The sequence below is a fragment of the Miscanthus floridulus genome, chromosome 5 (genome assembly GCF_019320115.1).
Source record: "Miscanthus floridulus cultivar M001 chromosome 5, ASM1932011v1, whole genome shotgun sequence".
Taxonomy (NCBI): Eukaryota; Viridiplantae; Streptophyta; class Magnoliopsida; order Poales; family Poaceae; genus Miscanthus; species Miscanthus floridulus.
Genome location: NC_089584.1, coordinates 85,477,260 through 85,492,562, shown reverse-complemented (window position 1 = coordinate 85,492,562; position 15,303 = coordinate 85,477,260). Strand labels below are relative to the sequence as shown.

The following is a 15,303-nucleotide window of genomic DNA, read 5'->3' as shown; positions in this document are numbered from 1 at the left end:
AATAAGTATGCACATTTTATGCTTTTCATAGGACTAAGGAAAATAATGGACCCCCGGCTGCAACGCCATGTTTTAAATGGATAGTATTTTATTTAGACAATGACTATTTTATATGTATTTTATTCTTATACAATTATGAGCAATTTGATTCAGCACGCTTGTATCTGGTTCCATGTACATGAATGCTAAATTGCAAGGAGAAACACCTTGCTGAAATTGACAAGCTTGCTCAGCTGAGCTATATCCCAACTCAGCAAGACTACCAAACGCACCCATCATGTCGGATCTCGCTGTCGCTACGACGCCTCACACCACACGCAGGCCGTAAACCGAAGCCAGCCTCGGCAGCCCGGCACGGCATCGATCGAGTCGAGCAGCATAAATACGGGGACCGTGTGCCGTTGCCGTTGGCTCTCTCCAGCACTCGCTCTTCCGCGCCCACAAAACTCCAACTGAAGAGGCGGCGATCCAGCAACCCGCGGAGAACCCCACGCCACGCACGCTCATCTCCTCGCCTCGTTAACCACTCTGCGGTCTGCGCACCGGCAGCCCGGCCGGCACCGGGCGCGCACGGCGCGAAATGGATGAGTAGCCGGTAACCAACCACTGCGCGTCCGATCAGATCGAGCAGCCGTGTGTCTGTCTCTGTGCGGTGTCCACGCACGTACGAGCACCGAGCGGGAGGGGCGCGCGAGGCCATGGCGCCCGCCGCGTTCGACGCGGAGGCCAACGGCAACGGCGTCAGCCACGGCGCCAAGCCGGGGCTCACGGCCGGGACCGATGCCGGCGACGCCGGCGCCGCCTTCGTGCTCGAGTCCAAGGGTACGGATACGGACGCATGTCCCCGACTTCGCGAGTGTTAGTTTCGGGCCGGCGAACTGATCGGCGAATTATCTGTGGTGGATTTCTGACCGGTTCCTCGCCGCGCGCGCGCTGGCTTGAATTTGCAGGGACGTGGTGGCACGCGGGGTTCCACCTGACGACGGCGATCGTGGGGCCGACGGTGCTGACGCTCCCCTACGCGCTGCGCGGGATGGGGTGGGCGCTCGGCCTCACGCTGCTCTCCGCCATGGCCGCCGTCACCTTGTACGAGTACTCCCTCATGTCCCGCGTCCTCGACCACTGCGAGGCGCGCGGGCGGCGCCACATCCGCTTCCGCGAGCTCGCCGCCGACGTCCTCGGTAAGTAAAGTACGTGCTGTGCTGCGCCGCGCTTCTCTCTCTCGGCAACTAACCAGACCCAACATCAACCACCGCCATCCACTTCCTTGCCTTCCCCGTCCATCCATCCCCACGTGTTGGGCGCATCGCCCACGACAGCGGCGTCAATGCCGCAGGCGCACCCCACACTCTTGGGGTCTTGGCCCTCTCGCGATCGCCTCGCGTAAGCTGCGTTTGTGTGCACGCCATGGGCACGCACGGGAAAACCACTCACTGTGTATTACAGTGTCAGCTAGCGTTGCTGTGCTGGTGCCGCCCGGCCGGCGGCCCTCCTGTCCGGCATGCTAGTTGCTACCATTAAATTTGCATCGTCGGTGCGTTGCTGTGCTTGTGGATTGTGGCGACCTACTGCTGATTGAACTGTGATTTGTGTTTGGTGGACATGAACATGATGTGTTGTCCCGTACCGTCGTACGTGCGCAGGATCCGGGTGGATGTTTTACTTCGTGGTCACCGTGCAGACCACCATCAACACCGGCGTCAGCATCGGCGCCATCCTGCTCGCCGCCGACTGCCTCGAGGTGCGCCGCCCGTCGTTGCATCCAAGAACGCATCAGATAATTAATGAATTCATTGTGTCCATATACTGCTTACAATGTAGCGGCCTATTCGCTTGGTCGTAAACGATCGTAAATTTTCAGTCAGAACAGTATTTTTCTCTCACACCAAACCAGCCAGCAGTAATAATCCACGATCATATACGATCGTTTCAGCCCCAGCCGAACAGGCTGTAGGTTTTTTACTGTTTTTTACTGTAGTGAGCTGTGCAATTTTTGACGTGGTCTTCTTACATATGTCGTTTCCATCTTGGGCATAGACGATAGTTGCCGACACAGGAGTACTATATATATTACTGTATCTATCACCTATCACTCATTTGGTTTATTTGGCTCCCCAGATTTGCTCCGAGTTGACATCATAGCCATCCGTATCTCAACTGCTGCGATGACTTTATCCGCACGCACACACTCCTACTTGCATTCATAGGGTATAGTCAGTTCACACTAGAAAATTCTTCAAAAAGTTCACACTAGATCGAAAATCCGGAAGGGATGCTATTCTTAGACGCAAGACTGACGTGAAAAATGCTTTGGAGGATGATTTCAAACATTGCAAATGTCCGATTGCCATTGCTTGTGGGATTTGTAAACAAAAACAAGTATATATGTAGTCACAATCAAGAAGCTCATCCTAAAAGGCACCCAAGATAAGAATATATGCCACATTATTTTTTTTCTTTCTTGAACCGTATTAATATAGGTCTTCCATGTATTATCCTCCTGAGTCCTGACTAGGACAGGACCAGGCCAAAATAACTGATCCATATTCACAACAACAAACGAAGTCCTTCTGTCAGAAAGTATTTCAGTAGTTGTTTCACACTAGTTGCTAGCACTCAGCAGATTCTAGTCTAGGAAAGTTTAAGAAAAATGAATTTTGGAACATCAAGTTACTGTTACACTCAGTACGTTTAACCGCACAAATATTCTTACCTTGTTTCAAGAAAATCAAAAAATAACTTATTCTCTGTCAGAAACTAGTTCAGTACGTAGTAGTTTCACACTAGTTGCTATCCTTTTAAGAAAATAAAGAATTTTGGAACAGCAAGTTACAGTTACACGCAGTACATTTAATCGCACAATATTCGTACCTTACGTCAAGACAAGAAAATCAAACAATGACTTGGTCTCTGTTGTGCCCAATTGCTCACATCATCGACTGCATTTTTTTTTTTGATATTTCGTGGTGCCCAAACAGATTATGTACACGAGCCTTGCTCCACATGGTCCCCTGAAACTGTACCACTTCATCATCATGGTGGCCGTGGTGCTGGCCTTCCTCTCCCAGCTACCATCTTTCCACTCGCTGCGGCACATCAACTTCGTCTCGCTGCTCCTGAGCCTGGGTTACACCATCCTTGTGGCAGCTGCTTGCATTCGTGCAGGTAATATTACCTGAACCCTCCTTGTGTTGTGTACATGCTCCACTGTCACTGTCAAATCCCAGTACCTTTGTAGAGAGCTACTTGTTGATCCTGTTGGGGGAATTAGATTCCTATAGAAAAGGCTAAAACATTTAGGTAGGGCAAAGAGGACAAATTAAAAGGGAAGATGCTAGTTACGCCCGCAGCTTTTCCATTATGCTTTGATGCTTCGTCTGCATAAACTCACTCGCAATGGTGTGTCGACACATTAGCGCTGTGGAATCGTTAGTCTGGCAGTCTTCAAGAGAACACAATAATAATGCTGCTTAAGCGATGTCGGTTTCGTGGCAAATGTTGCGTCTACAGAGAAATGACGTTGCATGATTTGAATTGAAAATTAGGAAGGGTTTTTGGAGAACACATAGTTAAGAAGGCTCATCTCTAGGAATTTAAGTATTTGACCAAAAAAAAGTAAGAATTTAACCAGCCGTGTTAGCTGTACTTCACATTTTCAAAGTTCTGTCAGCGATATCTGATATCTCTATATTGGTCTCCTTGGTGTTCCTAGCTCTGCGTTTTAGAACACCAGTTATTTGGGTATCTTTTGGCCAATGTTTTTAAGATTTTTTTTGAACTTTTAGCTATTCTTTTGCCAAGCGAACTTTTAACTACAGGAATGTCTGTTGAGTGGTACGCTACTACTAGCGTTTAATTTAACTATGTCTTCATTAATTCTTGACAGGCTTGTCCAAAAATGCTCCTGCGAAGGACTACTCCCTAAGTTCGTCCAAGTCCGAGCAGACTTTCGACGCTTTTCTATCCATTTCCATCCTTGCCTCCGTCTTCGGCAACGGCATACTGCCTGAAATCCAGGTATATATAACATTTTGCACTTTCGGAGATAGTTATAATCTGAGTTAAATAGGCATGACCAGCTCTTTTTTCCTGTTAGAAAATTGATCAAGCTGGAGTAGATCCCAATCCCAGTTGCCAATTGCCAAAGAGTGTCTTTCTTTTCCCAAAAAAGCATGAATGCATGAAATTGGGCTGTGGTAAACTGACAAACCGGGCTGGGCTCCTTGCTCATTGAGCTAGTATCAGGAGGCCCATGATATAGAACGAAATCTTACTCCCGGCCCAACATATTTGAACTACTCGTTTCTGCAGGCGACGTTGGCGCCACCGGCAGCGGGGAAGATGATGAAGGCGCTGGTACTGTGCTACTCCGTCGTCGTCTTCACCTTCTTCCTCTCGTCGATCACCGGGTACTGGGCCTTCGGCAGCCACGTGCAGTCCAACGTCCTCAAGAGCCTCATGCCGGACTCCGGCCCTGCGCTCGCCCCGACGTGGCTGCTGGGCGTCGCGGTCCTCTTCGTCCTACTCCAGCTCCTAGCCATCGGCCTCGTCTACTCCCAGGTGGCGTACGAGATCATGGAGAAGAGCTCCGCCGACGCGGCCCAGGACCGCTTCTCGCGCCGGAACCTCGTCCCACGCCTGCTGCTGCGGACGCTGTACCTGGCCTTCTGCGCGCTCATGGCCGCCATGCTGCCGTTCTTCGGCGACATCGTGGGCGTGGTAGGCGCCATTGGCTTCATCCCGCTCGACTTCGTGCTGCCCGTGCTCATGTACAACATGGCGCTCGCGCCGCCGCGGCGGTCCCCGGTCTTCCTCGCTAACACGGCCGTCATGGTCGTTTTCACCGGCGTAGGAGCCATCGGCGCCTTCGCCACCATCCGCAAGCTCGCGCTGGACGCCGACAAGTTCAAGCTCTTCAGCAACGATGTTGTTGACTGAACTTTGAAGGCATCTTACTCTTGATCGAGGGTGTTTATGTACGTCCATATATAGTAGTCGCATTGAGAGTTGTTGTAGTGTTATTTGAGTAACTAGTGTGCATGTGCTCTATGTGTACATGCATTCGAGCATAGGCAAATAATCATCATATAAACGAATTGAACGCGAACGGGCCACGAGCACGAGCCTGACTGAGTGACTGAGTCACTGAGCACAACAGGCCAGCATATCAACGAATTGAACGGGCTATCAGAAATGGTCGCAGTGTAAAGCATACGCATACGCTTTATTCCATCGCTGCTGTAGCGAGGGTGCAGGAGGCCATTAGCAATAATCGATAGAGTAAAATTCACGCGCTTCTCAAACTTGGCAATAGTGTCATCCAAATCCTCTAACCCCCAAAAAATACTACATTTTTAGTCCCTAAACTTAACAAGATATGTCATCCCCCTAAATTAACAATATGTCATCCGACATCCTGATTCTCCAACTCAGAAATTGTCATTTATTACAAGTCGCAAAAACTTGGCTACAGATGTGTCCTTACCTGCTCGCTGACAGGACATGACATGATAATTATATGTTGATGTGGACTGACATGTAGGGTTTAGATGTCCGGTCCACCTCTCTTCTCCCACACACAGCGGTGAAGCACACACTCCTAAGAAACGACGTGTTGGCACAAAACCAAATGATTTTGGCGGTAGACTTGTTTGGGATAAACTAAAAAAAAACTAGAGCTAAACTTTGTTGCAAAAGCGAGAGGGTCCCCTCTACTCGCCACTAGAAGACTAGCCAGAGAGGAAAAAGAAGAGGGGCCCTAGACGGCGGTGGCTAGTGGGGCCTTTTGTTTTTCAGGCCTCTAGTGAGACTTCCCCATCTCTTCTGTTGTGAAGCCCTCCTACGCTTTGGTAGACTAAATCACAGGAGTGAAGGTGCAATACATTCTGAAAATACTGAAGTTGTGCAGCATGGCAGATGCGGTTGCCATCGGCATGATGCTGCTTCTCCGTGGCTGTCACCGCCGACATGCCGCCGCCTTTGGCGCTCTCGTGGTAGACCCCGTTATCCAGTGCTTTGGTGGCAGGCTCACGTTTCTGTTACTCGTCACCAACGAAGGGCTGCTCAGCATTCTCGCCGCTGCTGTCATTTGTTGTCACGTATGCGAGTCTGTGCTCCTCACTTTATTTGGCTATATGTAGGGGCGAGTTTGCCAACGGGGGAGGGGGAGGAGGGGCTCGAGCCCCCCTACCGTGGTCGTGCCAATGGCTGGAACGGCCTTTTGTTTGTCAGGTGTTACAATTCTCCATCTCTTTTATCATGATGAATCCCTCCTACGCTTTGGTCCAAATCATGGGACTGAACCCCATGGTAGATCACGAGGGATCTTACTGGGTGTGAGTTTGAACATTTTTGACATTGGAAGTATTGCGGATGGTGATTTTTTATAAAGTTTCACCTACGTAACAAGATTGACGGCTTCCAATGGTTTTTGGTGGCTGTATATGGAGCAGCCCAGCCAGAGTTCAAGGAAGAATTTCTCTCAGAATTAGTTCATGCATGTGGCACAGCCCCTTTACCAATTTTGGTTGGGGGAGATTTCAACATTATTAGAAATCCAGGAGAGAAAAAGTAATGACAGATTTGATGGCCGATGGCCTTTTTTATTCAACGCTATAATAGATGGATTGGATTTGAGAGAAATAGAGATGTCAGGACGTAAGTTCACTTGGGCTAATTCTAGGGATGTGCCAACTTTTGAGAGACTGGACATGGTTCTCGCAAGTACGGAGTGGGAACATAAGTTGCCACTAGTTACGGTAGAAGCTTTGAATAGGGAAATTTCGGATCACACTCCACTGTTTCTTTGCATTGGTGATAAAACCCAAACTAAGAGTCTGCCCATGTTCAAGTTTGAACTATGCTGGTTTTTACATGATTGGTTTTTCGACATTGTGAAGAAAATTTGGATAAGTGACAAGAAAGGTTAGACCCCTTTGCAAAAGTTGCAGAATAAAATTAGGAGACATAGACAATTCCTAAGGGGACGGGCTAAGAATTCTAATGGAAACTATAATAAGAAAGAAAAACATGAGTTATTTAAGATTGCCGATAAGTTAGATAGAAAGGTGGAATCTCAACCTCTAGGTCAACATGAAACCGATCTTAAGCAAAGTGTGAAAGAAAGAATAGCCCAACTGGTTAGAACAGAAGAAATGAAATGGTTTCAAAGATAAAAAACCAAAGGGATTTTGCAGGGTGATAACAATATGAAATACTTTCACTTGGTAGCTAATGCCAAAAGAAGGAAAACTAGGATCTTTCGACTAGAACAAGACGAGGCAGTAAGAGGGAGAGGAAAATCTGAATAAGTTCATAACAAAGTATTACAAAGAACTTTTTGTTGCCTCACAAAGAAAGGTCTTTCCTCTTGATGAGACACAGATAGTGGATATTCCACAGGTTAGTGAGGCGGAAAATAACTTACTAGCTGATGAGTTTACTGAGAAGGGAGTGAGGGATGCCATCTTTCAAATAAAACACAACAATGCCCTAGGTCCTGATGGTTTCCCAACGAAGTTTTACCTAGTATTTGGAGTCTAATAAAAGATGACCTAATGGCCATGTCTTGAGATTTCCATAGTGGGACCTACCCCTTTTTAGCCTGAATTTTGGGATTATATCCCTGATACCTAAGTAGAAGGAAGTTAAAAATATACAACGATATAGGTTGATTTGCTATCTCAATGTTAGTTTTAAGATTTTTTACAAAAGTCCTAGTTAACAGACTAACAAAGGTGATAGATACTAAGGTAAATACTTCTCAAACGGCTTTCTTGCCGGGGAGAAATATTTTGGAAGGAGTCGTGGTGTTACATGAGACCATCCACGAGCTTCATCAAAAAAAGAAAGATGGTCTTATCCTCAAGCTTGACTTAGAAAAAACACTATGATAAGGTTAATTGATTCTTTTTACAGCAAACCTTAAGATTGAAGGGCTTTTCGCCGATTTTGTGTAAGTAGATTGAATCGATTGTGAGTAGGGGGAGTGTAGGAGTTGAAGTTAATGATGAGATAGGGCACTATTTCCAGACTAGAAAAGGGCTTAGGAAAGGAGATCCTCTCTCGCCTATGCTTTTTAACTTAGTGGCGGACATGTTAGCGATTCTCATCTCTAGAGTAAAGCAGTGGAAGCCGACTCAAGGGACTAATACATAACTTGGTTGATGAGGGCCTGCCCTATTTTGCAATATGCCGATGATACAATACTTCTGTAATACGAGATTTTGTAACATTTTATGCATGGCTTTAATACTTATTATGTCCTTAACTGACACAGATAGGGAAAATAGTGTAAACAAGCTATGCCCCGTTGGCCGCATGACACAACCTCTTACACCCACCAATACCCAAACCATATCCCTACCCGGTCACCATTTTTTCCTTTCCACCATTTATATTTTTCAAGTGATAATATTACAGTAATATATTTCCTATCTCTCGCGAGTGACAGGCAATCACTCGACTTCTACCGGAGTCCTATAGCATAGCAATCTACCTGATCCTGTCATACTACTAAGACTCATAGGATAAATATATATATGCAAGTGGGTTTCATTCAACTCCTTAAAACTTAATGCACAAATATAATTTTAAGTGTAGCAAAATAGAGGTTATGCACCGGGGCTTGCCTGGGTAAAATATAATCAGAAGTTAGCTTTTCATCATAGCGACACGATCTCCAAAAGCACCATTTCTCCAGCAACTCCCGATGACTCCGCGATCCATCGACGTCCCTATTATGATATGCAATGCGATGCAATGCAAAGACATAATTAATCGACTGCAATCGTGACTCGTAATATACGATTTACGCCTCTCAAGTTAACAAGCTAGTCCTAACGACGACCGTACTTAGGCTACATATCCATATTGTCGAATAAGACATTATTTCCTAACAATTGTTTTAGTCATACCAACCCAAATCGTTTCTTTATTCCATTCTATCCATTTAATCTTTATTCGAAATAAGACATCATTATCTATCTAGCAAATTAATTATTCTAGAGCTACAAAAATTACCGTGAGCAGCTAATAATATTAGTAATTTGCTGTAAAATTCTCAGAGTCAACACTATCACCGATTCATCACGGAAATTCCTACAAGTTCACATTTTAACAATATTAGGCATGTTAAAATAATTAGAGCAACCCTAAAACCATACTGAACCTATACGAACAAAATACACTATTAGATAGATCATGATTTTAGAAACTCAACCAAATTGGTTTCACTATTTTTGGACACCTACATAATTTTATATTGATTTTACAAGTTTGCTTCAGCATTAAATTAGAAAATACCTCAAAAATAAAAAGGGGCCGGCGGCAACTAAACTGGCCCAGCAGCCCCACGCGGTCCACGCAGAGTGGCCAGACGCGTAGCAGGCCAGACCAATGAGCGGCCCAGGTAGGCGGGGCGCACGGCCCAGGCGGGGCGTCGAGCAGGCCGGCCCAGCAAGCCAGCCCACGCGCGGCCTGCCCAACCGGCCTAGTGATTTCACAAAAATGACCCTGCGTTTGTCCTTATTTAACCCGAGATCTAGAGCACTATTTAAATGAGTCACGTATTTTACACCTAGAACCCTGAACAAAAATTCTACTTTGATTCTTACCCTTCTCCTCTCCAAAAACAGAGCATGACGTAGAGGAACCGGTCGGTGGCCGAATCCGGCCATGAGGTCATCGACGACGGTGAGGAGGCAGCGTCGCGGCCTGCCCGCTGCCGGGCGCACCCGCTGGTGGACACGGCTCGGCCAGAGCTAGAGCGTGGAGCTTCCGGCCACGTGTGCGGTGGCTCGAAACTGGGCGACACCACGGTGAGGGCAGCGCCGGTGGCGAGGTGGTAGTGTGGGGGCGATGCGGGGCTCGAGCGTGCTCGCACACGCGGTGACTGTGTGATGGAAACGGTCGTGGTCCGACTGAAGGGCGCCCGAGCAGCGGGCCACAGCGCGGCCGCACGAGAGGCACAACGCGATGACGGCTGCGCAGGAGAGGCTCGGCTGGAGAGGAGGGCGCGACCAAGAGGCGACCCTCAGCGTGGTCTCCCATGGGGAGGCGCGGTCAACAGCGGATGGGCAGTGCACGCTTGAGGATGCCTCGATGGCAGCAGGAGCGCCGGTGCTAGGAGAAGCGAGGCAAGGTGGAGCCGCACGCGGACCGAGGCGAGCACGACATGGCAGGGTACTATGGTGGCGCGGCCACAGCGAGTATGGCACGGGCAACATGGGAAAGGCAGCCGTCCAGAGCAGGCCAAGAGGCTCATGCGCGCGCGAGGTGGGTGGGAAAAAGGCTGGTGACGTGTGTGTGGGTGACGCGGCGCGACGACGGCGGAAGGCGCGGCATGGTCCACAGCGAGGAGCGACGCTGGTGCTACGCAGAGGAACGGGAGCAGCCGCGGAGTGCAAGGAGGTGCGAGCACACGAGGGAAACCGAGCGATGACGTTGGCCGTCTCGGCCCTAGGCGGGTGCTCGCGCGAGGCAGGGAGCAGGGTGCACCGAGAGGGAGAGATCGAGAGATGGGTGAGCAAGGCGAGCAGTGGCTTGGCGTCCTAAAGAAGCAGAGGATAGGAGGCAGCAATAGCAGCTTGGAGTGGACTGGCCTGCATGGCATGGTCATGTCGACGTAATGGCACTACGCTGGGCGGGAGCAAGACCACGTGCAGCAGCGTGAGAAACGACAGCAAACGGCGAGACAAGCTAGGAGGGAGGGAAAACAAGGAGCGACTCAGCAATCTTCCCAAGCAAGGCTGTGAGAAAGCAAGCGCGCATGGCCACTGTGCTCGTCCAGCAGAGAAAGGACAAGCAGATGCAGGCAAGCAGAGAAAAGAAAGAGCAAACGATGACTCGACAACGCGGCGCGACGCAAATAAATTAGATGACTGACTCCGAGCGGGGGACGCACCACGTCGCCTAGCGAGAGAGAAAGATAATGGCGCAGGCAAACAGACATGCCAGGTGCAGAGCCACGACGGGAGATAGGGCAGTGCATAATTGCAAAGCAAGGCGAGTACGCTGTACGCCGCATCAGAAAAAGTAAATGAAGCTGCTGTGCTATCTCACGTTGTGGGGGTATTAACCCCTATACCCTTATGGCTAGGCTTGGGCCGGCCCGGATCAGGGGGTCTGGTCCACTAGAAGATGACACATGGCCCGGCCAACCTGTTCGGAGTCCCACGCAAGGAGTTAGGGCAGATTTGGAGATCAAGCAAGATCCTAGTCGGTTAGAATAGGAATCCTTATCCGGCCACCTATGGCAATTATAACTGGCTAGGATTAGTTTCTAGATCTGTAACCCTGCCCCCTGGACTACATAAGGCGGGCAAGGGACCCCTCTAAAAAACATCTCTCATTGACATACAACAATACAATCAGACGCAGGACATAGGTATTACACCTTCTTGGCGGCCGAACCTAGATAAAACCTCGTGTCTGTCTTGCATCACCATCTTGTTTGTGGCTTGCGCATCTGTCTACCGACAATCTACTACCTTGGGCATACCCCTAGGTAGACTACCGACCATATTTCGTCGATAGTGGCGCGCCAGGTAGGGGGTGTGCGTACTACTCTCCAAGCAAACAAGATGGTCATCATCCCCGGCTCCATGGCTACACCGAATGGCCTCACGTTCACCATCGGTCGGATCACCTAGACCACCGGCTCCGATGACTTCATCGCCATGACCACGGAGGAGGCGTGGATTCAATCTGCGTCGACCGCTGCTTCACCTGCATCGGCTACGGCTCCGACCACGGTGGATACGGCTCCGACCACGGTGGATACGACTCCGACCACAGTGGACTGGCTCCGACCATGGTGGATCTGGCTCCGACCATGGTGGATCTGGCTCTAACCACGCCCGCATCATCTTTAGCCACGCCGACAACCCGTCGTCCGCTTCCCCGCTACAAAGGGAAGCAGATCGACAACACCGACCTGCTCGACTCCATCGATCGGGTCGGCACCAAACTCGCTGAAACCCTAGCTCTGGTAAGTTCAATTCAAAGTCAACCTAATGAGCAGGTAACCGCTCCCCACAATAGATCTACCCGACCAGCTCAGGCCAGTCGTCCTGCACGACTTGGTACAGATCTCGTGGTCACATCTACACCTGAAGGGCGCTCCGCTCGTCGTCGGCCAGCCTCCGCGACGGGTCTCTGACTCTCTGAGTACGAAGCCTCGACAGAGAACTACCAGGCCTAGCCCTATGGCCTGCGAAACGCTGCCTCCAACTATGCGTACAATATACAACGCTGCTCGGATCTATGTTTTATACATCGACCTCGCCCGAAGCCACATAACTTCATCAACATGATCCGGATTGAGGATTATCAAGAAGGATCCGTCCACACAGTCCAAGAGGGTGACTCCAGCTCTTCGTCTGGCACCGCATATAATGCCTCTATTTGCACCGAGCTCCAGAATCACGGTGATGAAGGCGTTGAATATGATCTGGATATCCCAGACCACGCCCCGGGGTTCTCACAATTCCCGTCTTTCCCACCAAGGCGAGGGGATTTGATCAATGTTGTCAGTAATGACGAACCACCAGCAGTTGGTGAAACAGAACAAGGAAGGATTGCACGTGAAGCACGCAATATTGACCGGTTCAATCGCCGAAAAATCGAAGTCGAAGCAGAAGAGGAGGCACGACGCATAAGGGTTCAGCCACGTGACCTCAACAATGCCTTCGATAGGGTGGGGGACAAACAGGTCTTCAGGACTCCAAGCGCCAACATAGCCGTTGCTATGGTGACAATGCAATAGCTACCCAATACCCCGGAAACCCTGGTAGTTCGTGATGATATACAAGCTTACCTGATGGCTGCTATGGCCCAGACCATAGAGATTGTAAATCAAGCCCGGGCTCCATCCGTCTCAGTCGAATCAAGCCACAGCTGCCAGTACTCAAGTCGCTCATAGCCACCCAACCAACATGGCTCACGCAACAACGACCCATCAGACAACCGTCAAGGCGGATACGGTGGCCATGATGGTGGTCGGGATGACAACCATCGCGACTTCCGGGATGACAACCACCGAGACAACCGCGATAATCGCTGCGATAACCACGGTTGTAGGGATAATCCGGGGGGGGGGGCAACCGAGATCGCCGTGATGGCAATAACGATCTCCGCCATTACCTCGAAGAACGCGATCTGCGCGATCGCATCAACCAAAGAGCTAACGATCATGCATCCCACGAAAGCTATCGCTGTATGGAATATGATACTGCCCATGGCCCTCCGGGTTTGAAGCAGTTTACTCCACATCTTCGCCAAGTCATATGGCCCAAGAACTTCAAGCTCGAAAAACTTCAGAAGTACGATGGTAAGGAGAACCCTGAATTATGGGTCATGCTCTACGAAACCACGTGTAGATCAGCCATGGCTAATGAGCACGTCATGTCTAACTACTTCCCAGTCGCTGTTGGCCATGCAGGTCACCAATGGCTGGTTAGCTTGCCGGTGAACTACTTTGATTCTTGGCAAGAGCTCAAGCAAGCCTTCATCGACAACTTCATTGTTACTTGTGAGTAACCCGGCAACAAATATGATCTACAGCGGATTCCAGATCGGAAGGATGAGCCACTGCGCGAGTACGTCCTGATGTTTCTTGGAGATACGTATCAAGGTCCCAGTCAATCTCCGACAACGAGGCAATCGAGGCTTTCATCACTGACCTCCGCTTCCACAACTGCCCTAAGGGATAAGCTCCTCCGCAAGAGACCTGAATAAGTCACAGCGCTCCTGGCTATTGCTAAGAAATATGAGGACGCCGACGACGCTAAAAAGATAATTATCGAAGAAGCAGCAAGGGTTCCACGCTCCGACCACCCCCCACACCGTGACGACTACCGCAGCAACCATGGTCGGAATGACAATTTTGACCGCCACAACCAGCACAACAACTCCCGCGATCACCGCGACCAACGTAATCAGTGGCGTAACCGCCGTGACAATTATAGGGGCAAGCATGCTCGGGAAGACGACGGCGAGGTCAACACCGTTAAGAAAGGTGGCGGACATCGTAACTACGAAGAAGACTATGCCAAAGCATTGAAAGGTCCCTGCCAGCTCCATCCCAAGTCAAACCACACCATGGAGAATTATCGTGTTCTCAAGTCTATCTACACGCGTCAATAGGCTCTAGATACATCCGACAAGCCTAATGACGTAGGGAGAACAGCGCAACGAGGATAACGATGATGAAGACATAGATCCCCGTCACAAGTACGTTAAGCCAACCGATCGCTGTGCACACCATCATTGGAGGCAAAGTGTCCATCGAGACCAAATGAGAACGCAAGCTGCTCGCCCGTGCCTTGCTTGAACGTGGCCAACACCGATAACCTCATCACCGATCCAAGGCTCCCTCGGTCTCACCACTGAGATCTCCTTCAGCAGAAAAGACCAATGGGCCACAATACCTAACTAGGATGTTTTCCCCTAGTCCTTGATCCTTGTATCAACAAAGTTCAATTCGACAGAGTGTTGATTGACGGCGGCAGCTCCATCGATATACTAGTTCAAGAACAGTCTGCTGGCCCTAAAGATAACCTAGGCGGAATCTCAAGCCATACGAGGCACAGTTCTGGGGTGTTCTCCCCGGACAGAGCTCTACACCTCTCGGGTAGATCACGTTACCTGTGTAGTTTGGGACCCCAGACCACTTCTGCACCGACTACGTCAACTTCGTGGTTGCTGACTTCGACGGCACCTACCATGCTATCCTTGGTCGACCATCGCTCACTAAGTTCATGGCAATACCTCATTACAGGTATCTGGTGCTCAAGATGCCTACCGAGAAAGGAGTTCTAACCCTCAGGGGCAACGTATATGCAGCTTATACCTGCGAGGACAATAGCTTTAAAATAGCAGAGGCTCACGACCTCTCTATTTGCATGGCCGAGACCATGCTCAACGCCAAGAAGACCTCGACCGACCACCTGGAGATCCCAGAGCTCGAGGCTCCATGCAAGAACGTCAAGTCCAAGGAGCACAAGGTGATCCAGCTGGTCGACGGTGATCTTAGCAAAATAGCCCTTATCGGGGCCAACCTGGATCCCAAGTAGGAAGACGCGCTCATCAGGTTCTTGAGGAGCAACGTGGATGTGTTCGCATGGAAACCTGCTGACATGCCCGGTGTACCTCGGAACTTGATCGAGCACTCCTTGAATGTCAACGGCAAGGCCAAACCTATCAAGCAGAAGCTACAATGGTTCGCTCACGACAAAAAGAAGGTGATTAGGGTAGAAGTTACATGGCTTTTGGCAGCCGAATTTATCAAAGAAGTGTATCATC

General features: G+C 49.6%; 1 protein-coding gene across 1 annotated transcript; it reads left to right on the top strand.

Annotated features, from left to right (window-relative positions):
• Positions 1–423: 423 nt before the first annotated feature.
• LOC136452505 (probable GABA transporter 2) lies at positions 424–5,107 on the top strand. Its single transcript, XM_066453116.1, has 6 exons — positions 424–822; positions 951–1,181; positions 1,644–1,741; positions 2,979–3,165; positions 3,887–4,017; positions 4,312–5,107. Exons 1-6 carry the CDS (start codon positions 699–701, stop codon positions 4,936–4,938), a joined length of 1,398 nt encoding a protein of 465 aa, XP_066309213.1. The 5' UTR covers positions 424–698; the 3' UTR covers positions 4,939–5,107.
• The last annotated feature ends 10,196 nt before the right edge of the window (positions 5,108–15,303 follow it).